Source organism: Calypte anna, chromosome 9 (genome assembly GCF_003957555.1).
Source record: "Calypte anna isolate BGI_N300 chromosome 9, bCalAnn1_v1.p, whole genome shotgun sequence".
NCBI lineage: Eukaryota > Metazoa > Chordata > Aves > Apodiformes > Trochilidae > Calypte > Calypte anna.
In genome coordinates, this window is record NC_044255.1 from 9718038 (window position 1) to 9742712 (window position 24675).

Consider the following 24675-nt stretch of genomic DNA (forward strand, 5'->3'; position numbering starts at 1 on the left):
ACCTGGTTGCACTTTAGTTAGGGAGCTCAGGAGAAAAGCAGGTATCTGGAAGGAGCTTTATAGTGCAAATGGCCACAGATGGGTTGGGGGAATTCACCATCCCACAGGGCTGGGTGGCTGGTCCACACTCCCCACCATAACTGTGGCCTCAGGAGATGCCCACAGCTGGATCTAAACCTCCTCTCCACAGCAGGCACCTTAACTTCCCACAGTACCCCACTTCTCTGGGCTCAGCAGGGCCATGGCATTTTGGGAGCCACAAAGAACATACAGTCGAGGTGATCTCATCCCGTGAGTATTTTCTTGGCTCTTTCTCCTTGCTTCAACACTGGCCAATAAGGCTGGGCGGTGAGGTCAGTGGGAGGGTTTTGCATTGTGGAGCTGTGTGTCACCCTGGAAGCCAGGGACGCTGGCACCTGCACTCACCCACTGCTCCTCTGGATCCAACGGGAGCTGCAACTCCCTGCCCCACAGCATGGCCACAGGTGGGCTTCCCACCCATCTGCTCCCACCTGGGCTGCTGGAGGGCCTGGGGGGCAGCCTTGCCTTGCCTCCACTTCTTGCCTGCTGCCCATGGGTCTGACTGCTCTTTCACCTTCTCCAAGGGAAAATGTAAAGACTGAGACTTTTCTTACCTCCAGCATTAGAAAGTAAAAGAGGAAACTCTTCAGATCACTTTCCAAAGGGGTGCTATCAGCCCAGGAGGGGTTTCCTGATGCCGAAAATAAAGCAGTGTGGAGATAGGAAGGGAAGCAGGATGACGCAGGCAGAGATAAGGTCCGTGGATGAGGTGGGAGAGGCGGCCCAGCTGCTGGGGGAGATGGGCTGGCTCCCTCAGGCTTGGGGTTGATTGCCCTATGCCCCAGAGAAAGAGCAAGTCAGAGCCACAGCCAACCCCACGCTGGATGTGCTGCTGCTGGTTGGTATCAGAATGGTGTGTCTGTCCATCCATCAGGGACAGGACCTGTGCCCTCCTCTCCTCCACAGGAAGGAGCAGACCCTTATCACAGTTTTGGGGTCTTCTCCAGAGCTGATACCCACATCCAAAACTCCAGATGGGCAGATTTAAGTTGGCACTGGCAAAACTGGGCTGAAAAACTTGTTTCTTGAGCCTCATTACTGTTTGATGAGCTTCTGGGTGCTCAGTGCAGGCCCAAGACCACCCTGTGTGGGGATGCTGCCAGGCTTTTAGCCTGAATCCAGACTGACCCCACCAGAGCTGCGTCCTTCATCTCTGAATCTGTAACCTGCTCCATAGTGGGGATTTATCTCTTTCCCCTTATTTTTTTTGAGAAAACCAAGAGGGAGAGAGCTGTGCCTGCAGCTCCCTGCCTGCTATTCTGTCTCATTCTTTGTGGGGTGCTTGGAGTGGCCTGGGCGTGATACTGGGTTGGTGTGGATTCCATTGAATCATAGAATAGTTTTGGTTGGAAAAGACCCTTAAGATCATCAAGTCCAACCACTGAACTAACTCTGCTGAGTCCAGTGCTAACCCATGTCCCTCAGCACCACATCTCCACGGCTCTGAAACCCCTCCAGAGTTGGGGACTTCACCCGTGCCCTGGGAAGCCTGGGCCAGCCTGACAACCCTTTCCAGGAAGAAATTGTTCCCAAGCTCCAACCTAAACCTCCCCTAGCACAACTTGAGGCCGTTTCCTCTTGTTCTATTGCTGGTTCCTTGGGAGCAGAGCCCGACCTCCCCCTGGCTCCAACCTGCTCTCAGGGGGTTGCAGAGAACCAGAAGGTCTCCCCTCAGCCTCTTCTGCTCCAGGCTGAACACCCCCAGCTCCCTCAGCTGCTCCTGGTCAGACTTGTGCTCCAGACCCTTCCCCAGCTCCATTTCCCTTCTCTGGACACATTCCAGCCCCTCAATGTCCTTTTGGTCCTGAGGGGCCCAGAACTGACCCCAGGATTCGAGGTGCAGTCTTGACAGCAGAAGCAGCAAAACAAGGAGACAAGGTTTGAGACAGCTAGGTCCCCCCCCCCTCCAGACCTGCCTCCCAGTCAGAGGATGCTGAGTTCCCTCTCACAAAAATGAAAGCTTAATGTCCCGTAGCTAATGAGCAATTTTCCCCTGCACCTGCCTCCCCAGCACTGCCTCCCCTCCAGCCATCTGCCACCCCTGGGGCCTCGCAGGCAGCCGCAGCTTCAGGCTCTGTTCCGCGGCCCAGATGAGGCTGGTGCTTTTCTTCTTTGGGGTTAGGGGTTCTTGCTGTCCCCCCAAAGACAGGCTGGGGCACTTTGGTGCAGAAAGGGAAAAAAGAATTTGATCCTCGATGGCTCCTTCCATGCCCTTGTGTCCCGGAGTGCTGGGGGTGGCCAAACCCACCCCATGGGCTGTGCTGTGAATGGCATCTACCAGGAAAGGTAAACCGAGGCTGGCAGAAAGGCAGGGGATGCCCTAAAGTGCCAAGCCCAGAGCTCAACAGGCAGGAGCTGGCAGGGACGGCTGCATTTGCAGCCAGCCAACATCCCCCAGCCAGGGGCACATGAGGGGGGGCGAGGAGGAACAGGACACGGTTGCAAGGAGGGGGGCAGGAGGGCAGAGCAGATGGGGCCGGCAGGTTTTTGTGGAGCTGGGCTGGTCCCTCAGACAATGGTGCGTCTCTCTGAGCTGTGATTAACTAGGAAGATTTATGCTGCCAGACAGCTGGTGGGCAGAGCTTGCCGGCCCCCCCACCACGGCAGCTGTGAGCTCCCCACACGCACACAGTGCGCTCCAGACCCGGCGTGCTCCTGCATCTGCCCCCCAGGACTCCTCACATGCCTGCTAGCCGCTGTGGCACACGTCTGGCCCCTCGCACATCCTGGGACAAGGCGGGCCAAGTGCCTCAAGCATCCCTGCATGCTCATGACACACTCCCCAGGCACTTGTGGGGCTGGGAGCCACGCCGATGGGGATCATGGTGCCGGTGGGCTCCTGTGGGTGTGGGGAGGGCCTGGGCAAGTTTGGGGGGGATTTTAAGGAGGTGGGAGTGGGGATTGGTGTTGCATATCCCAATCCCTCCCTTCTTACGGATGTGAAGCTGCCAGCCCAGGCCAGCTGTGGCTGTCCTGTGGCTAGTGTCAGCCTGTGTTGGCATCAGTGCCAGTGTCACTGTGTGCTGGTGTTGGTGCCTGTGCTGGATTTGGTGCCCATAGTGGCGTTGCTTTCGGTGAGTGTTGGTTCTGGTGTGACATAGTTGGTGTCAGCGTGTGTTGGTGCCAGTGTTGGTGCTGGTGCCAGTGCCCACATCTGTGCCTCTGTGCGCTGGTGCTGGTGTTGGTGTCTAACAGTGCTAGTGCTCATGTCGGTGCCGGTGCCTGGTGTCTGTCCTGGTGTTAGTGCCCTGTGCTGGTGCCGTTTTCCGTCCCAGCGCCTGGTGCCTGTCCTGGTGCCGGTGCCGGTGCCCGTACCCGCGCTCCCCCTGCCGGCAGCGGCCCCGGCGGGGCGGGGCGGGGCGGAGCGGGCGGGCCTGGCCCCCGCATTCCGGGCATAGCAGAGCCCGGCCCGGCCCCTCCGCCGCGGGACGCTCAGACCCGCCGCTCTCTCCGCAGCTCCGCCGCCCGCTCCGCCGCCCGCTCCGCCATGTCCTGGTAAGTGCCGCCCGCCGGGGGGGTCCCGCCCGCTGTGGGACCCCCGAGAGGGGCGGTTCGGCTCGCCCCGGCTGAGAGGGTTGGGGGGACGGGAAGGGGAGGCGGGGGGGAGAGAGGCCAACCGCTTTCCGGTGGCTCCGTGCCCGGTCCTCGGGGCCGCTTCGTCCCCTGTCCCCGGACAGCGGGACAGCCCTTGTCCCCAAGGCGAGTCCCGGGAAGTCGGCATGGGAGCCAGCCCCGGCCATGGGTGTGATGAGAGAGCACCAGTGCTCAGCCCCCACTATGGGCTCCCGCACGTCCCTGCTCAGGCGCGGAGCGCGATTCCTGGAAAACAAACCCTCGTCTGCCAGGGCCTGCGCTGCCTGCCGCCCGGGCCTGTGCCTAATTCTCCTCTTCTGTTTTTTTCCTCACGCAGGTGCCTCAGTGTGGCCGGTTGCTGCTGAGGTCCCTCGGGGACGCCCTTCTCGGGTGAGAAAGGTGGCTTGGCCGAAGGTGCTGGCAGCGATGAGGACGGACGAGGACTCGAACGGGACGGTGCTGCACCGTCTGATCCAGGAGCAGCTGCGCTATGGGAACCTCACGGAGAACCGCACGCTGCTGGCCATCCAGCAGCAGGCCCTGCGCGGTGGTGGCGGTGGGGTCGGTGGTGCTGGTAGTCCCCGTTCCTCCCTGGAGAGCCTCAGCCCCGAGGAGAGCCAAATGGTGCAGCAGTCCACGCGGCAGGAGCCCCAGGGTCAGGAGCATCACTCCGACCATGTCTACTTGGAGAACAACGTCTATCGGCTCTGCCAGCCCCAGCACAAGGGTGAGGAGCTTCCCACCTATGAGGAGGCCAAAGCTCATTCCCAATACTTCGCTTCACAGCGAGGTTGGCAGCAGCCCGGAGGCACCAACCTGGGCATGCGGGGTGAAAATGGCACTCGTGGGGCTGAGAGTGGTGCCCGACACCCCAATGAGAGGCTGAAGGACCTGAAGCACGGCCATGTGCGGTCGCTGAGTGAGCGGCTGATGCGGATGTCTCTGGAGAGGAATGGGGCCAAGGCGCAGAGCCCCATCAGCTCTTCTCACAGTTATCCCCAGCTCTCCCGCCACCATCAGCTCACCGCCCTCCGAGGGCAGCACTCTGAGGGGCCAGAACCACGGGGACCCCCTCCGGAGTATCCCTACATCATCCCTTCCCAGGATGATTACCTGCCTGAACCCCGACCCTGCTCCCGGGAAGGTCCTGGATTTCAGCATCCTGAAATCAGGTAAGTTGCAGCCCCTGGACCCTTCTTTTGGGGAACCCACCAGGTACCTCTCAGCTGCAGTACCCCAGGAGCAACAAGGATGGATGCTGGGAAGATGTGGGATGTGGAGAGTGGTGTGGGGGACCAGGACAGTCTTACTGAACCTCTCGTTCTTGAGGGACTGGATCTGGCTCAGCCCACAGGGATCTGCAGAACTCCTCCAGCCCTCTCGTCTCTCCAGTTTCCCCCAGCACATCTGGGTTTTTCCAATCGGCCATGAAAACCTTGCTGTCCCCCTGTGTGCTGGGAGGAATTTGGGGTTAATTCAGGAGCTGGAAACAGCTCAGGAAACAGTTAAATGTGGATCAAGCATGGGCTAGGGTAGAAGGCAAGAATGCTCCGTGCTCTGTGAAGAGCTACCCCCAGGGTGTCTGTGTGGCACTGGATTTTTGCTGGTGCTGTGTGATTGCAGCCAAGCCAAGACCAGGCTGGTGTGGGGTGGTTAGCAAAGGCCATGAGCAGTGCTGGGCAGCTTTCCCCACCCCTTCGGCAGCTCGACACCTCTGACATAGCCCCAGGTTGTCTCTGAGAAGGCTACAGAGAGATCTAGGGAGCCCAGAGGTCCATACATTGCTTGGCATGTGGGGAGGGCTGGAAGCAACACTTTCCAGTGCAGAAAACGATAGGAAGAAGGGAACTGGAGTCTCAGTGAGAGGACGCACGTTGCTCCCAGCCCTGCTGACCTATCTGGGATGATAGCATCTCTGGCAGGAAAACCTTCTCCTTCCAGGAAACAAAAAGGGGAAGGGGAGCTGTGAGGAAGATATGCTTTTTCTTCCTCTCTCCTATATCATCCTGCAGCAATGCAAGGCCTTGGCAGACAGCCTGCAGTGCAGTGGAATTGGGCCGTGCATGGCCATCCCGCGCAGGGTATCTGAAGTGTCTGTGGGATGTCGAGGAACTCGGAGTGACTGTGCAAGGGGTGTCCGGGCTGGACCAAATTCAGTGAGGATGTGTTAATAGTTTGGTGGAGAGGAACCGTGCCAGGAGCCCTTGCTTTGCCCAGAAAACAAGCTAAAGTGTTGTGACAGATTCTAGTGTATCCTTTACCAAGCTTCCTCAGCAATAGGATGGGCCTGACCCACCAGGTAGGTCCTGGAGTTCTCAGGTCAAGGCATCCCTGTGAGGTGTTTAAACAAGAGTTAAACAAGACTTTATCTCTTGTTTGAGATTGCTGGGGTGAGCATCTTATAGAAAGCAAAAAAAGCAGGATAGGTGCTTCTCAGAGCCTTCCTCCTCTATGGGACCACCCAAAGGCACCGGCACCAGCTTGAGGGGATGCTGGAGATGTAGTTGTCTCTCCTGGCCTTCCAAGCCCCCTGACCATCCTTGCTTTCTCCAGGGTGCTTCCCACCCCTGTCCCTGCTGCTTTCCTGCCACCTACGGATGCCCTGAGCCCAAGCACACTGGGTGCTGCTGGTGTGGAGGCACTGGTGAGCACCCAGGCGGTCTCGGCTGGCAGCCGCCTGGCCCGGGCAGATGCTGTCCTGCGGGAAAACGAGAGGCTCCAGAGAGAGTGTGAGAAACTGCGTCGAGAGCTGGAGAGCTGCTCTGAGAAGGCTAGCCGCATCCAGAAGGTGAGTGAAGGGTGGCCATAGCATGGTGTCCTATCCACGGCTACCTAACCCAGGCCCTGCCTTGGGGGGATGCTCAACCAGCTGCTATAAAAATTCACCCCCTTGAGTGTTTTAATCCCTGCTCCCTCTTCTGGTGGCTTGTTTCCCCTCTGAGCAGCTGCATTTTGGCAGTGTGGCAGCCGGGACGGGGGAGAAGGAGCCTATTCTCTGGTCACCCCCTCCCTGCACCCGTCCCCCCCCATCCCTTGCCACCACAGAAAGCCCTTTGTGCAGCTTTGTACAAGGGGTGGCTGTTCCCTGCCAGACAGTTTATGGTGAATCCAAAACCTGCTGAGGGACTCTTCTGCAAGAAGTAAAACAGAAAAAAAAAAAGTTATGCCCCCCTAAAATTGCTGGGAGTCAGCCTGAGGGGGTCCCTTGGGTCCTCTGAACACCTCTTAGAGCTCAGGTTGGGCTGAGGGACTGAGGTGAGCTTTGGCCAACATCTCCCTCCCCTTTCCTCATTCCATGAATATCTAATTCTGGCCTGTCCCTTCCTCCGCCCCAGCTGGAAAGTGAGATCCAGCGCATCTCAGAGGATTATGAAAACCTTGTCAAGGCATCTTCCAAGCGGGAAGCCTTGGAGAAAGCCATGAGGAACAAGAAAGAGGGCGAGATGCGGCGACTTCAGGACTTCAACCGGGACCTGAAAGGTGAGGGACCTTCTGTGTCACCACCCTCATGGGTGCACTCCACTAGGAGCTTTTCCACCAGGAGCCAAGCTGCTTCTGCTTCCTCTAGCCAAAAACTTGCCTTTAAATCTCAATTGGGTTTAACTGTCTTTGGACCAGAGCGGTTGGAATCGGCAAACAAGCAGCTGGCCAGCAAGACCCAAGAAAGCCAGGAGAGGAACCAGGGGAGCGTGGCCAAACTCCTGGCGCAGAGTAAGTCCCAGGCAATACCCATCCTCACCCTGGGATGGTGGGGCCCAGCGTGCTGTAAGAGGGGGCGGGTGCCAGGCAGCAGCTCTCGCCCTTCCCCAGGGAGGATGGAGCTGCTCTTGGCGCTGGACTCGAGCCATTAATCCCGGCCGGCCGGCGGCGTGACCCGCATTCTCCACATTCCTGCTGCTGTTCCGGCTCTTCCAGCACCAAGCCCGCACTCCCGCCCCGCTCCAGCCCAGCCCTTCTCCCTCCTCCCCTCCTCCCCCCTACGCCTCGGAGCTGCACTGCTTTGGCCTTTTTTTTTTTTTTTTTTTTGGGGGGGGGAGGGGTTGGGGGAAGGGCATTGTACCCTAGATCCATTATTTTAGCAGAGAGATGTGGTATTAATGTTCCATGGGAGGAAACACATCCCTGTCCCTAAGGTGGCTGGATGCTCACCAGGCAGCTTTTATCATAGAATTGTAGAATAATAATTTGTGTTGGATGGGACCTCTAAAGGTCACCTAGTTCAACCCCCCTGCAGTAAGGAGGGACACCCTCAACTAGATCAGGTTACCCAGAGAGCCTCGCCAAGCCTCACCTTGAATATCTCCAGGATGTGGCCTCAGCTACCTCCCTGGACAGCCTGTTTCATTTTTCTACTACCCTGATGGTAAAGAAGTTTTTCCTAATATCGATGAGACATTTTTACAGCCAAAATTTGGGCTAAACATGGCAAATGGAGGCTTTTGGCCAGCTGCCTGTGCCATGACCTACCTCACGGGCTGGGGGAGGGTTCGCAGGGCCCGGTTTCTGGGGGGACAAAAAGCCTTCCCCTTCCACGAGGGCATTGTGGACCAGCTTTAGAAGGGATGAAGCCTCTTTTGGTTGAGACCTGGGTCCTCTCTGGCAGGCTATGAGCACCAGCAGGAGAAGGAGAAGCTGGAGCGGGAGGTCTCCCTGCTGCGCAGCGCCAACGAGGAGCAGCGCCGGCGGGCAGAGCTGCTGGAGCAGGCACTGGGCAGTGCCCAGGCCCGAGCGGCCAAGGCCGAGGCCGAGCTGCGGAAGAAACGAGCCTACGTGGAGAAGGTGGAGCGTCTGCAGGCAGCCCTGGGCCAGCTCCAGGCTGCCTGTGAGAAGCGGGAGCAGCTAGAGTTGCGTCTCCGCACCCGCCTGGAGCAGGAGCTGAAGATGCTGCGGGCTCAGCAGGTGGGTGCTGGTGAGAGACGGCGGTGGGTGCCTGCAATCTGCATCCTCCCAGCACCTCCTCATTCTCTTTTTTTTTTTGGTGGTTTTTTTTTTTTGCTTCTGCAGAGACAGGCAGGCATTGTGGGTGGAGGGACACTGGACCTGAGTGCCCACACACTCTCAGAGCAGCTGAGGGAGAAGGAGGAGAAGATCCTCGCCCTGGAGGCTGACATGACCAAGTGGGAGCAGAAATACCTGGAGGAGTGCACCATGAGGCAGTTTGCCATGGATGCCGCAGCCACTGCAGCTGCCCAACGGGACACCACCCTCATCAGCCATTCCCCACAGCACTCCCCCAGCAGCAGCTTCAACGAGGACCTCCTCCTGGCCACCCACAAGCACCAGGAGATGGAGAACAGGTAGGCTCACCACCCCTACAAGCTCATGTTGTGGTCTGGCCACGTGGTGCCTGCATCCTCCTCCCCACCTCTGGCTCCTCTTCCAGCTTCTACCTCTTTTCCTCATCAGGTTAAAAGCCCTTCATGCCCAAATCCTGGAGAAGGATGCTGTCATCAAGGTCCTGCAGCAGCGCTCACGGAGGGACCCCAACAAAGCCCTCCAGGGCTCCCTGCGTCCGGCCAAGTCCGTGCCCTCCATCTTCACTGCCTCTGCTGCCCCGAGCTGGCCAGGGGCTGGCCAGAGCGAGCGGGGAGCCCAAGGCAGTTCCCAGGGCAGCACAGGTAAATCCAGGCACCTGCCCATCCTCTGTCTTCCCTCAGATGCCGTTCCCCCTTTGGTTTTGGAAGTAGAGAGCATGGGGAGGGGCGATCTCTCTGGTGAGCCATGGGGTCCAGCCGGAGGAGTCAGCCATCACTAAGGGCATCTCCTCCAGCAGGCAAAGCCACCGTTGAAGGGGCAGCAGCAGCAGCACCCACTGCCCTCCCTCTGCCCTCCCACTCCAAGCACGGCAGCAAGGACGGCAGCACGCAGACAGATGGGGCGGCTGACAGCATTGTCCAGGGTGAAGGTCCTGAGCATCCACCTGGTTTGTTGGGTGAGTCTCCACAGATGGCATGAGGGAGAGCCAGGGATGCTCCAGCACCTGGGCTTGGCACCCAGGAGACTGGCTGTACACAAGCACCTGTGATATTTTTTATTTTTAAGGCTTTTTAGAGGCCCCAGCTGAGTCTCGAGGCTATGAATCTCTGTAATCTCTCACTGACTTTTTTATTAGGGGTTTTTGTTCTTCAACACTTTGAGGGAGGCTGGGCCAGCAGCACACTTGCTGGCAGCCTGTCAGTGGGGTGGGTGCTGTGCCCGTGCTCCTCACCCCTCCTCAAGCTCTCACCTTCTTTCTCTGCAGAGAGCTCGGCTCCTTCTAGAGCCCTGGACCTGTCCGACATGGTGGAGATCCTGATTTAAGGCCATCCGGGGGCTGCATGCTGGCCCCTTTACCCTCCCTGCCTGCCGCACATGCAGAGCCACCCTGCCTGCACCTGCCAGGATGGAGGAGCCTTCAGGAAGAACCGAGCCTGGAGCTCAGCAGCATCCCCACCACCAGTCTCAGTGGGTGGCCCTATGCCTGGGAGGGCCAGCGTACCTGCTTGGCACCCACAGGGAGTCCCCAGCTGTGCAGGGCGCGACGGACTTTGGGGACCCCACAGTGGGGGCTTGTGACCCCCCTGTAAATACAGCCAGGCCATGTATGACAGGAGCGGATGTATTTATCGCTTCAGCCTCTTCTCCTTCCCAAGTTGGAGGGGTTCTTCCCATCCCCTCCCTCGTCAGCTCCATCCCCATCCCACCTCTGGGTCTTGGCCTTCTGCATCTACCCAAGTGCTTGGTCTTCAAATGGAATTTCCCACTTTGCTCTCTTAAACTGTACCTACAGCTGATGTCTCCATGTTAGGGAAGAGCTCGGATGGATCATCCACAGGTTTAATCACCCACCTGGATCCACATGGCTAGACCAAGTGCCAGGAGCCCCAAGCCCCCATCATTTCCATCTTGCCTCTGGGATTTCAGAGGGGTTTGGGGTACCATGGTAGTGATGCAAAAGAGAAGATAATAATTGATGGAAGGAAAGGTGGAGGAGAAATCCCCTTGAAACAGGAGGTTTCTCTTGGAGTTACCCCTGGATTGCTGATGGAGGGGGTGGGATGTGCCACTCCTCTTGTGGCATCATCCCACTGCCACATCCCCAGCTACTGGCAGCTGGCTTCTGCCTGTAGCCAGTGCTGACCTCGTGCTCCTGAGCTCAGGTGCTTCCTGTCCTTGCCTTTCCTGTATGTGTGTGTGTGTATATATATATATATATATTATTTTTCTTTCTTCTTTAAACATGCATTTGCTGGACAATTGCATTTTTTAATTTTTCTCTCCCAGACAGATAAAAAATGCATTTGTGCATTGTTTACAAACAAACAAAAAATTATGAAAGAGGACAAAAAGCCCCACCCACAACTTAATATATTTTATATTAATATTGGTATTTCTTTTTAAGTATATATATTTTTTGTGCTGTGAACTTTTGGTTTTGTTTTTTTTTTTCCCTTCCGAAGATGAGGAGTTCTTGTTTGTGCATTTTAAATTATCTTGAAGTATTTAAATGTAAACCTGGCTGTTTCGTTACGCCGCCCTATACCGAGATTGCTGTAGCATTCCACTTGGTATAACAATATTTTAATTAAAAAAAACAAATATTGACCCATGACTACTCTTTTTTTTTTTTTTCCCTTTTCTTTTTTCCCCATGTGATGGGGCAAGAGGGAGGTGCCACCAGAGGGAAGGAGTCTAGGTGATGCCCTGGCTGAAATGCTGTACTTCCCAGCTCCCTGGGCAGTGAGGGAGCATCCCAGGGACACAGCTGCCTGAGAGAAGGAAAAAAAATGCTAAGGGGTGGTGATGGGAAGGACTGGGTGGGACGCTTAGGGGGCTGGGGGGGAATGAGTTGGGGGGCCCCGGTGGCCCCTGGACAGGGGCTGTACCTTCCCTGCCTGCCTCAGCTAATGCTGCCTGGGAGCTGCAGCAGCCTCCCCCGGAAGGCTTGCAGCATTCCTGGCATTCCGCAGCTTTCACACCCCAGGTTTTATTTACCCGAATGCGTATGCGGAGCAGCTTTATGGCAGGTCTGGATCTCTGCAAGCAGCTTTCTGGGTTCAGGGATTCAGTCTCCTTGTGTTGAGAGCTTTGCCCACTCTTTGACCATCCTCCGTCCTGCTCCTCATCCCATGACCAAACCCTGGGGCTTTCACAAGCTCTGAGGGGGGGGGAGGGGGGCAGAAAATGGGGAAGCACATTTTGGGGATGAGTGAGGAAGCAGAAAAAGAGTTAAAAGAAATAATCATGGGAAGGGAAAGGAAAATGCCAACACTCATCTGTAAATGCAGGAGCTGGGCTGTGGGGAGAGGATGCCCCAGACTGGCAGGTTGGGGCAGGAGGTGACAGCTCCTGAAGATGCAGCAGGAGGTTTTGTTTGTTTTGGTGGAGTTGCTTTCCAGTGGCAGCAACAGCCTTGCTGGAGCTCCATGCCTCGGTGGGAGGAAGGCGTGGGGGGTGTGTTTTATCGCTCTGCTTTATCACAGGCGTTTCCCTCCACCCTTGCCACACTACCTCACAGGGTTTCACCATCAGCAGTGCTTGGATCCACAGCACTTGATCCCACGTGGGTCCTGCTCAGGCAAGGACATGTCCTTGTCACATCAGCCTGTCTGAAATACTATGTGGGACCTCAGACTCCTGCTCCCATCCCTGTGGCTGGAATTTCTGTGTCCCTGATCCTTGTGTCCCAGCATCCCTCCATCCTTGATCCTTTCATCCCCATGTCCCTCTGTCCTTGATCTATGTATCCCTGTGACCCTGCATGCCTGTGTCCTATCCCATATCCTCACATCCCTGTGTCCCCACACTCACAGAGGGGTGGCTGGAGGTGGTTGCTGAGCTGCTGGTCCTTGATGTGACACTTTCTGTGAACTTCACATTGCAGCTCTGTTCTGAGTGCCACCCCAGTGGCTTTGAGCAAGACATTCTCTTGTGGGGCAGCAGCTCTCTTGAGAGATGGGTCATCTGGCCTGGGAGCTATTTAGGGAGAGGCAGTCTCTCCTGTGGTCACAGCAGGTCAGGACAAGGCTGAAGATGGGTTGGTGCCCCATGGCCCTCCACTCTGTCCAATGGCCAGCCCACAGCACCTCCTTTCTCTGGTGCCACACCACAGCAGTATTGCTGCAGCTTGAGTTCCTGCTCCTCGTTTCTCTTTAGAGCCAGGAGGTTGTATCTTGGTCCCTGAAGAATCCTTGGAGCTTGGTAGGTCCTTCACCAGCCCTGGGATCACTCCTCTTCCAAGTAATCCCCATTCTGGCAGGGGAAGGTCGGCAGGGCTGCAGGCTGGCCCCGCAGCCGCCTTTCCAGCAAACCAGTCGGGCAAACCACGGGGCTTTCTCCTGCCTCAAGTCCCGGCTTGCCACTCGGCCCGGCAGGAATGAAGCTCTCCCTGCCCGGCCTGCTGAGCCCTTCCCTGCCCCCTGCCTTCAGTCTGCTCCCCACCGCCCTCCCCGGGGGTCCCCGCGCTGTGCCCAGGGCACTCCCCAGCGGCCTTGTGCAGGCAGGGCCGGGTGCAGGCAGGGCCGGGTGCAGGCAGTGGTGGGTGCAAGGCAGCGGTGGGTGCAGGTAGGGCCGGGTGCAGGCAGCAGTGGGTGCAGGCAGTGGTGGGTGCAGGCAGTGGTGGGTGCAAGGCAGCGGTGGGTGCAGGCAGCGGTGGGTGCAGGTAGGGCCGGGTGCAGGCAGCAGTGGGTGCAGGCAGCGGTGGGTGCAGGCAGTGGTTGGGCGGCAGCGCGTTGCGGGGCAGATTCCTCATTCCTCTTCCCTGTGCCGCCTGCCTGCCATTTCTGCCTGCACGCAGCAAACAGGCTGCTATTATCCCGGATGCTTCGAATAACTGTGGCTATTTTTTCTCTTCCCAGTATGCTAAAAAGGCAAAAAATTCCATGCGGTTTCTGAGTCAATTTTTCTTTTTTTTTTTTCTTTTTTTTTTTCTTTTTTTTTTTTCTTTCCTTCCCCCTTGCTCTCTTTTCATTCCTTCCCACCGCCTCTGTGACCTTGCCTGATGAGGCAGACGAGCAGGCTGCCTCTCTGGCCCCTGCTCTGCAGCTTCTCGAGGCTAGCAGTGGGGGAAGCTGGGGACAGCACTCTTGGTGGAGTAGCCGTGGGCTAGCAGTGCTGGGCCCCTTGGGCACCTTGCTCATCACCTCCCCTGGCCCAGGTGGCTGGGTATGCTCCAGGAGGCTGGAGATGCTCAAGGAGGCTAGAGATTTTGAGGAGGATGGAAGCAACAAGAAATGCTTAGGGAGTCTGGGATGCTCGAGGTGTCTGGGTATGCTGTGGTAACAGCAGAGCACACAATAATTTGTCCCCACTGTACTACTTGTGTGTGGCAATTGAAGGATTTCCTTACCTGTGTTCCCTGGCAGCTGCAGAGGAGTTTTGACACCTTGGGCAGCAAGGAGCATCCTTGACACCCTTCACATCACCAGGGGTCAGTGGTTCAGCGCCAGACATGGGGAGAGGTGACAAGAAACATTTTTGAGGGAAATACATTTCCTTTTAGCTAAACGTTCACGTCATTCCTGTCAGTGTTTGAGTTGTCTTGAGCCCAAGATGCCTTTTTATTGGCTTTGACCGAAAAACCCGCAACAAAACAACAATCCTAAGAGTTTTTGCCTTGACATTTTGGATGCCTGGCTTCCCAGCAGGCAGGGGTTGTTTTCTTAAGCTTTGCATTTGCAAACGTGCCTCTGAAAATATTCAAGTCAGGAAGAAAAGGAACCTAGAGTCCTGCTAGAGCTGATGTGGGGTTTTTTTTCTGGTTGCTTGTTAGGTTTTGCTGCAGCAGGGCAGCTTTTGCTGTTCGTGCCAGGTCCTGGAACACCCTTCTGGTGGGATTGGCATGGAGCAAAGGGCATGTCCCATGGGCCAGGTTCCACCACAGGATGCTGCAAGGGGCTTGGGCCAAATAGCGGAATGGAGTCAGCAGTTAATTAATTAGAGGGATTAATTAATTAGAGAGAGAAACATCAAGTGCAACGGTTGTTAGATACTCATTTGGAAGCTCACTGGGAAGAGGCTTGGCAGGATGGGCAAGTGATGCCCAGCAGGTGGGAGTGATGGCTCCAGGTGGAGAAAGTCTTTAAAACCCACTGAGCTTCATTTCCTAGCACTTAACACCAGCACTGAGTCACTGCATGGTAGCACCACCCAGAAAATTTCAAGTGAAACATTTTTCCAAACAGAAGTGATTTGATTTTTTTTAATTTTTTTTTTGTAGTATCAGCACCCCTGGCTTCTTCCTTCCAGGAAAAATTGGAGTCTTGGCTTTTTCTGTCTGCTGGAAGGAAAACATTGCCTTGTAATTTTGCTTCCCTCTCCACTTTAGAACTAAAACTCTCCTGAAAAAAACCACAACCCAAGCTTGGAAGAATTTGTATTGGTTAACTGACAAGAAGGTGCCTGTTTCTCACAGTCCACGTTTTTAGGGAAATTCCAGAAATACTTAAATTTGGGGGAAACAATGGACTTCAGGACAAAGGAAAGTTTTTAACTCCTGATGTTTGAAATTTTACAAGGTTTCCTTGAAATTTTTCACTGGGGTGGGGGAGAGAATCACTTCCCTTGAATTCCCTAATGCTTCCATCCAGAAAACTAGAGCCTGGATCATTTCAAGCTGGCACTTGGAAGACAAACATTGTGCTTGGGCCTTTTTCACCCTGGGTTTTTGCAGGCTCAGATGCTGCTCTAAGACAGAATGTGGCAGAGGTGGGATGAAAATGTCTGGTCCCCATGGGGGGTGACCCCCTTTCCCTGTGTGCCCCCTCCCCAGGGAGCCAGGCTGCCTGCCCTGCTACCCCCTCCCAGGCTGTGAGCTGTGGGGAGGGAGGTGAGAACAGCATTACAGACCCTAACAATGAAAAACAACCCCCCCAAAAACCAAAAAAGGGCACTTTCAGGGAGAAAAACACAAACAGCAAGCAGCAGAATGGGAATTTTGGCCTGGGTGGAAAAATGACACAGGCTGGAAAATATTCCCACCCGCATTTTTACAGCCTGAAAGTGTGATGGTGTGATGCTTGGTGCTTTTATTTTTTTTACTAGGGTCTAGCATGAAGTAACACCATGCTGGTGGAGCCCAGCCTTACAGTCCCATGGCATGTCCCAGCAATTTGTGAGCAAAACCATGTTTGCCAAGTAAACAAGGGTTGGTACAGAGGGGTAGGTCAGGGCCATGAGTGCCTGGACCTGCTGGTGAGCAACATCTGCTGCTTTTGGGAAGTGAGGGCAAGCCTCCACCACTGTGACTGGCCATTCTGGAACTCCTGGCATGCCTTGGACCCATCAAAAGTTTAGGACCATGTTTCCATGGCAACCAAAACATGTTATTTTTTCCAGCTGTCAAAAAAAACCAAAAAAAAAACCCCAAAACCAACAAAACAAAACAAAACCAAAACAAAAAAAAAGCAGAACCAATGGAGGAAATTCTGAGAAAATTATATCAGCTGGAAAACGGGCAGGCGGATCCCTGTCCCGAGCCCTCCCTGATGAGCACTGCCTGGACACAGGCAGGGAAGATGCTTGTGGTGTTTGAGGTCCTCTGCATGCAGGGAAGCACAGCAGGGCCATCCAGGGCTATTCCTGATTCCTGCTGCCCCATGTGCCAGACCAGGAGTGGCTCCATCCTGGAATAGAGCTGCCACCCAGACGTTCCCCTGTGGGGGCTATTTTGAGCTGTGTCCCTGCAGAGACCAGTGTGTGTCTGCAGCACCCGGAAGGCTCCTCCATGGGGCTCTCGCTTCTGCCTCTAAGCCCCCTGTATTTTCATTTTGATGAAAAATCCAGTCGTTTTTCTTTCCATCTGGCTTGGCTTTCTGGCACACCAGTGTAATCAGCGGTACACAGAGGAGCTGGTCTGGCTTGGAGAGGATGGTGGGCCAGCTTTGCAGCACCTGGCAGTTTGGGAAGACCCCCCTGCAAGTTCCAGAAATCTTTAAATTTTTTTTTTTTTTTTTTTTTTTTGCCTCTGCTTTCTTTTTTGTGACCACTTGTCGAGTGTAATCCCTGCTGCCCTCCTCTGCCCTCCTCTGTGCCAGGCATTTGCTGGCAGGGCTGCTGGGGAGGGGCTGCAGCTGTGGGGCTGCAGACGGAAGGGAAGGAGAGGAGAAGGCAGGAGAGCTCACTTTGGCTTTGCAAGGTCCAAGAGGGCTGTAAGGGAGAAGGCACACGCAGGAGTTGGGGATGTGTGTTATGGCTGCAGCTGAACTCAGGGAGGCAGCTGGTGGCTTTGTGGGTATTTGTGCTGGAGAGGAACAGGAGTCAAGGGGTATGACCATGGCCCTGGGGCCACCTGCACCATGGGCAGTAGGAGGGCTTGCTCAGGAGGCTGAGGTTGCAGAAAGCAACTAAAAGATCTCACACACACACATATGCTTTGCTTCTGCTTGGTTCCAGACAGGAGAAACAGCTACAGCACTTCCAAGCCACAAGCTCTTCACGCTCCACCAAACACCATCTCCACTCCCATGGCCTAAGCACCATCTCCATTGCATGGTTCATCTCCACTCCCACTGCTCCTTGGAAGCTGGTTCCCTGACAGCTAGTCAAGTGTCTAAAACAGATCTCAGTCTGGAGCATCTCCAGCTCCACAGCCTGCCCTGGCTCCATCATGGGGGATCCTTGGTGCTAGAACCAGGAAACCTTGGTGTGACCATGGCACAAATATTTAAGAACGGAATCATCCAGGACAGAGGCTCTCATTGTGCTGTGGATCCCCCTGTCTACCACCATGTGAAGCCTTGCACTGCACAATGGGAGGGAAACTCTGCAGCTCCTCAACTGTCAGATCTTACCCACAAGCCAGGGATCAAAATCCTGGGGTGACAAAGCAACAGTATGCCAGGGTGAGCTCTACCACCCTAAAACAAATGAGGCTTAACCCTTGAAAGCCAGAATGGGCAGAGCATTCCCAAGCATCTCCATGTTTGCAAACTGTCCTCACTGTTGGTCTCAAACAAGCTCAGTGATGTCTTTTGCTGGGTGAACAGGAGCAGATAGCCTTCGAGGTGGGTTTGCTTTCTGGGCTTTTCTTTATCTTGAAGATGGTGATTTGGGGAAATGGGTCTCTCTGCAGCTCAGCATTGTGGTTCTCCCGTCCTAGCTGGACACGGACATGGATCAACTTCTGTGTTTCAATAACTCTGACGACCCAAAGGCACGGGCTTGATCATGCAACCCATGGACACATCAAGGGCCCAGGAACAAGTCAGTCTTCCTTCCTGCAGACCAGAATTTGCCGGGTGACCTTGGATGCTCCCTGAGCTTGATGTTAAGAACATGACTAGAAAGTGTTGGCTGGCTCCAACGTGCCGAGGCAAGCACTACCTCTTCCTCAGGTTCTGCAACAAACTGCTGGTGCTTTGCTTTTGTGCAACACCTGGAGACTTTCCAGAAGCCAGGCCAGGCAAGGGAGGTTTGAAAGCCCAAGCTGCCGGGCCTGCTGGGAACACTGGGTCAGGTTGTGGTCCCACATGGGGTGTTTGCAGCTGAATCCCATTCTCAACATAACATGTCAGGATGGTATCCTCCCACTCAACCCTGCCCCAGGTGTTGTAACAAGGTGGATTTTGTGATGCCTTCTTTAATTTTATCCATCTGGTCTCCAACCAGTTTCCCAGGGGCTAGGCATAATCCTCCTCCTGGTGTGCTGGTGTTGTTAAAAAAAAAAAAAAAAAAAAAGGGAATTCCACAAATTCTTTCGAAACTACCCATCTTTCTCAGCTTCCCTACAAGCTCTTGGGCTTCACCCTCTGTGCAAATGGGTGGAATGAGCAGCATTTCCCTGGTGTCGTAATGCTGAGGTGGTGAATCAGTGGGGATCTTGTTGCCTGAGCCCTCTTGTAGCATTGTTATTGCTGAAGTTTTGCTATTTTAAGCGACAATGCCCCATGTATGATCCTGCCTAAGTAAGTGGCAAGTAACTCCGTTGTATCCCATTTCAAGCCTAGGAACTGTTGAGAGTTGTGTTAATGCAAAACCATTCTGGTTCATGAGACCCTGCTCCACACAAACTGTATGCCAAGGGGTAATCCAAGCAGTGTGTAACTTTATGAAGGGTATAAATAGTCCTGGCTGGCCTTCGCCTGGGTGTGTCAGATGGGCAGGGGGAATTGTAGCACACGTGTTTCCCTGAGATGAAAGCTGAAAGCTAGGGATGGGTTCAGGGCCTGATTTTACTTTTCATTCTGGTTTCTGCCACAAGATTGTGGCTGCCAAAGCAGGTCAGCTTTGCTTAACAGAAACTTCAGGATACCTTCTGCCTGCACTGCCTTTCCAGGTCTTCAAGTAGCACTCATCAAACCAAGGAGCTTAGTTCCCAAGTGGTGGTCTCCTGGCCACAGCATCCCCATCACCAACCCCTATGAAGGGGTTTGCCACGCATTCTTGCCCTTTCCAGATTTAGAGCTGCTACTGCATGGACAACAACCCATCCATCAGCCTCCAGGTCACCTCAGGCTCTCTGGGCTTTTCCAGGAAAAAGCTGACGTATCTGCAGATTGAGGGCCAGAGGCCATGAAGCCACCAAAACAAGGAGAAGCAATTGCCTAGAGGCCCTAGCAAGATGTGTCTTCCATGGGGAGATCCCTGGAGAGCCTGGAGGTGATGGGGGAGCACATCATCTCCTGGGATACAGCAGCCTGGTCACCCAGGGCTGTGGTCTCCTCGGGTCCTGGCGTCCCCTTCACTCGGGGTGCTGGGTGAATGAACTCCAGGGCTGGAGTTTGGAGCGGACACTATGTCCACATTCTTCAGCCTAGGGCTGGGAAGCAGCTTCTGTCCTGACGCCAGAGGCTTGCATTCCTCCCTGATGTTGCTCCCAAAAAATGCCAGCCCAGAACGGTGCTGGGGAGAGGGGTGCCGCTTGGTCCCTGGGGGAGCGGGGGGCAATGCACGCAGAGCAGGGCTGGGGTTAGCATGTATGTGCTGGTGTGTGTTTACTAAACCCTGCTCCTAGGGAGAGGGAATGGCTGGAATTCACCCCCCTCACTCCCCACCAGACCCCAAGGACACACGGGTGGACCGGGGGAATTTGCTCCTCCAGTCTGTTGTTGCCATGGCTGCATATTTCAGAGAGACCCAAGCAGCAAAAAAAAACCCAAAACATTTTATTGGGAGGGAAGAAAAATAGCAGGGCAAAAAAAATGCAGAAGAATGAGGAGGACTGGGGAGTCCAAGAAATGTATTAGATCATCCAGAGAAACTGATGCCTGAGGAGTTCTCCGTAGCTCAGGCTATTCTAATATTTATTGTGTGTTACTTAAACCGTTACTCCTGGCATCAGCTAGGGCTCCACAGCACTGCTCAGAAACAGAACTAAAAGCTAATTCTGGGCTCCAGGACCACTTAAGAGGTGCTGGAAGAAACCCATCCACTTTGGCTGCGGGAGGCAGTGCACTTCCAGATGCACTTCCAAAAGCACTTCCAGATGAGCTGCTGGCAGGTTGGCAGCAGAGGGACTTCTAGCAGGCAGGACCAGGTGCAGAGCTGGCAGGCAGAGTGTCTAAATGGCATGTAAGCCACAAGCATGATAAAATCCTTGGCGGGGCTAAGCAAGGACAGGCCAGTGGCTGGCTCTGGCATGAGTACACACCTAAGCCAGGGCAGGACTCACACACTGTCATGGATGGAGAGAAGGGGAGATGCAAGTCTGCAGGCAGGCAGGTATCCCTGGCACCTCTGAACCTGAAGGGACTTGTTCATATCGGTGTACTGAGTATTTGAAATCTCCATGGGCAGTTTTTTAGCAGCAGGTTTCAGCATGCTGATCATGAGGCATTGCTCCCCTGGCTTGGTGTCTGTGACGCTCTGGCAAAGCATCTCCTCCATCCTGCAAGAGGCTGTGCAGACCATCAGGGAACCTGGAGTTCTCACCCAGGCCAAGATGATGTGTGTCTCATCTGTCCCCATGGTACCAATTCATGGAGCGCCAGGCATGCCAGAACCCAGCTAGTTTTAAAGTTCTGCCATCTTATGGCACGACTCATGGAGGAATCATAAAATTCCAGACTGGGTTGGGTTTTTGGGAATTTCCTCCTAACATTTAATCTACATCTCTCCTCTTTCAGCTTAAAGCCATTCCCTCTCATCCCATTGCTCTAGGATTTTGTCCAAAGTCCCTCCCCAGCTTCCCTGGAGCCCTTTCAGGAACTGGAAGGTGCTCTAAGGTCTCCTCTGCAGCCTTCTCTTCTCCAGGCTGAACAACTCCAGCTCTAAGCCTGGCTCTAGAGCAGAGCTGCTCAAGCCCTCTGATCATCTCTGTGGCCTCCTCTGGACTCACTCCAAAAGCTCCATGTTTCTGTCTTGTTGGGGATCTCAGATTTGGGCCCAGCTTTACTGCAGGAGGGTCTCACCAGAGGGGAGCAGAGGGGAAGAATCCCCTCCCTCACCCTGCTGGTCACACAGCTGGGGATGCAGCCCAGGACAGGGTTGGTTTCTGGGCTGCCAGTGCACATGTCTGGCTCATGTTCATCTTTCCATCAAACAAGACCTCCAAGCCCTTCTCCTCAGGGCTCTTCTCAATCCATTCTCAGCCCACCCAGTGGGCTTGAAATAGGAGGAATCTGGCTCTTCAGCGATGTTTATTCTGTCTCGGGCTTCCCCATCATCGGTGTTACTGACAAGACAGAGGAATGGCATGAGTGTGGCACAGTCTCTGCTGCGGAGCAGGCAGGAGTTTCCGTAGCCATCCCGGGCGGGCAGTGACACCTAGTGTCACCCTTTCGTCGGTGCTTCTCCACCTACCTGCTTCCAGCTCCAAACCAGCTGCCTTCAGGAGACATGTGCCTCGCCCCGAAGTGCTTCAGATACACAAAGGAATCTTCTGCTCACACCATCCTCCTTGCTGCAAGTGTTCCTTAGATGTCAGGAGACCTCTTGAAAAATCACGTTTAGTCAAGGATTTGCCTTGAGGGCTTCCAGCTGAGGGCTTCTTCACATGATTCAGCGAGGAATATTTCTCCCTGGCTGGTTTCATTCTGCTTACAATAATGTGTGCAAGACAAAGTATAGAAATCTGGGAGAGGGAATCCATTGCCCTCTCCAGAAGGGATTATTAACAAGAGCTGTGAGATGCAAATATTACCAAAATAAAAGCAGTTCTGAAACTGAGCTACAGGATCCTAAACTTTCTGCATGTCTTTCACCCCATAAAATGCCTGTAGCTGGTGTTCCAAGAGCAGATTTTTGCTTCTAGTGATATCTCAGAGATGTTAGGCACCCCACCTGCCACAGAAAGCTGGTTTCCAGCAGACCTAACCCTCACCCTGACCCACAGAGGGAAGTGTGGAGATGTCTCTGGTAGGAAATGGGAGACAGAATTAATTTGTGTGATGCTGTGTCCAGCCCTGTCATCCACAACTCAATAAAGAAGCTGAATACATGGAAAATGCTGCATAAGACCTGGGGAAGTCATTCAAGGTCAGGCTTCCGCTTTACAGGGACAGGCCAAGGTAAGAGAACTTGTTTTGCTTCTGCAAGAGAAACAGCTAATCAAAGCAAGAAAGCTCCTGGTCAGCAGTGATTTTTAAAGACAATGAAACCAGTGGCAGGCAAAGCTGAGGCAAAATGCTCTGCCTGGGCATGGGAGAGCCAAAGATGCTTATTTTCTTCCCCTCGGGTCCCTTGCTTCTTTCTCCTGTTCTCAAGAAATCCCCCTCTGACTGTGAAATCATGTGCTGGGGAAGGAGTGAAAATAACCTCAGAACCACCCAGTTGGGGACAACACACACCTAGGCTGAAATCCAGCCTGGAGGGCGGAATCTGTCAGAGAAACACTACCTCTTTCTGCAGTCCATTAGGTTGGTGACTTGCTGCTGAATCACCTGGTTCAGAAAATGCCTGTCTGGGGCTTATTTTTGTCACAGTAATGACAAAATTTTTAACCATCAGAGGGATGAGCTGGTGAAGATCCTGCAGCTGTCATCCAAGATAGGGAGAGATCTTTTCCTGAACAAGTGCTGCATACAGGCTCCCTTCCTTGCTGACCCTGGGGCCTTAAAAGATTTCTCATCACTGGAATCTATGAGGGAATACTGGATATTTTATGAAAATCATTTTGGGGGCTTGAGTTTTGCTGAAGGAAGGAGTTTTCATTCAATTTTGAGTACACGTGACTTCATGTGGTATGAGCTGCTGGAGGATGAATGGTCTGGAGAGAACTTGGAAAGCATGCAGGAACAGTTGGATGGGAGGAGGCCAGGTTGTCTTCCCAGCCTTTTTCCTGACTCTTTCCTCATTCTCAAGATGAGGATCTTGGAAAACACAGCAGCCCTGAAAGGAACCCAGTCAAAAGCACAAAGTATTTTAATGAGGCAAAAATTCCTGCTAATTCTTTCAGTTTATTGCTGTTGAGCATGTTCCAAGCCCAAAGAAAAGGGCTCAGAAGAATCTATGAAAATAGTTGGCTGATAGGATCTGCGATGTAAGTGTGATTGAAATGGATCTAGTTTTATCTGTATGAGAATGCATCAGCTACAGGAATCTGTGTTTCAAAAGAAATGTATATTTCTCATCAATAAAAGGTGTCTGGTTCTGCTTTGGGTGTAACAGTACTGCCCAGTGTTGGGGAGAGAAGCAGATACCTTAGATCACAACATAATACTCACTTCAACCCTGTGAACAGCTGAGTAAATCGATACCAGAACTCTCCTTCATCTCCATGGGCATGTTCTGGTGTGTCTGAACATCCTCTTCTCCCTCTGCTGTGGTTCAAAGATACCATAAGGTATGGGAAGATTCTTGTGGCCCACAATGATTTTGTTGCTATCACTTAACATTCACCAATCTAGTTTAGTTGGTCACACCAAGAACTTAAGCACTGCTGAAGATGCAGCATCTAACCATAAATGCCCAGCCTGCAGCTGGAGCCCAGGTGTCTCTCCAGTGTGGGTACAGAGGGAAAAATCTCCCCAGTGTTCTTCCTGCTGAGTAGGAGTCACCTAGGAATTGCTAATTTGAAGCTTGCAGGAGAGCATGGCCATCTGAACTGGGATTGCAGGCAAGAGACTTCATCCATAACAGGACTCAGAGTCCAAAATACTTGCTAGCAAAAGTGTCTGTTCACCCAGTGCATGCAAGGATTGAGCAGGGTTTGCTCTTTCCCAGCCACTTTGTTGGCTAGTACTAAGTGGCATGGCAAGACCTGTAAAGTCACTGGGCCAGAAACTGGGAGACAAGAGTTAGAGCTCTACAGCTCTCAGGCTCACTTCTTCCCCAAAACAATCCAAACCCTGGGAGGAGTGTGAGAGTCATGCTCTCTCAAGCTTTGATGGATTCAGGGCTTCTACCACCTCTCCTGTAAAGGGATTCAGTGAAATAAGTGAGCTGTTGGTACTTCTTTCTGGTACTTAGGTGCAGTAACCCTAGTGAAATTGCAGCTATTCAGAAAGGGAGTTCAATTAACATTTTCCACTTTCTGGTGGAAATTGTTCAAATGGTGCCTTTGTAAAAGAAGGATGGGATATACAATGACCCTTACAACTAATTATCTCCATTCCCATATCGTGTGTGGGCTATGAAAAAGCTCTGGTAAACTATAAACCAGCTCAAACTGCCAGAGCATAGGGTAAAAAAATATAAGTGATCTGTAAAACATGACCACATATATTTGTTAACTGCTGTTCCATTGACTTCCCAAGGGAAAAGGGAAAGGCATAGAGAGGAATGTGCTCTCTGAGGGAGGGTGCTGCATTTGGAGTCCTGTGCCTAACTACACCACAAGGCCCGTTGTTTCAGCACACTGGACTAAGGAAGTCCCTAAAGACTAATTGTGAAGGTTCATTTGCACTGAAAAGCCAACAGAAGGTCCCTTAACAACCAGGGGCTGAAATCGTATTCTGATGATCTCTGCTTTTCTCCATCCTCTGCTTGCTTAATGCCATAGCAGCTTAATGTTCCCAGGATGTTTTTTCCATTAAATGCTCCACTTTCAGGAACCTGTATCTGGCATTTCCCTCTGCTGCTGCCTGAGTGACTTTTCTCGCTCCTTATGGATTCCAGCCCAAGTTTTCTGATCCTGCAGTGACTGATCACCCAGCCCTTCCTTCC

At 53.6% G+C, this 24675-nt stretch overlaps 1 protein-coding gene across 2 annotated transcripts; it reads left to right on the forward strand.

Annotated features, from left to right (window-relative positions):
- The first annotated feature begins 3498 nt into the window (after nt 1–3498).
- Nucleotides 3499–10825, forward strand: AMOTL2 (angiomotin like 2). 2 transcript variants are annotated; one of them, XM_030456563.1, is made up of 10 exons: nt 3499–3576; nt 3992–4826; nt 6208–6442; nt 6990–7134; nt 7273–7365; nt 8258–8553; nt 8659–8951; nt 9061–9272; nt 9425–9586; nt 9896–10825. In XM_030456563.1, exons 2-10 carry the CDS (start codon nt 4081–4083, stop codon nt 9952–9954), a joined length of 2241 nt encoding a protein of 746 aa, XP_030312423.1. In that variant the 5' UTR covers nt 3499–3576; nt 3992–4080; the 3' UTR covers nt 9955–10825. The 2 variants fall into 2 exon arrangements, with proteins under 2 accessions (XP_030312423.1, XP_030312424.1); XM_030456564.1 differs by having other exon boundaries at nt 9428–9586.
- Nucleotides 10826–24675: the final 13850 nt, after the last annotated feature.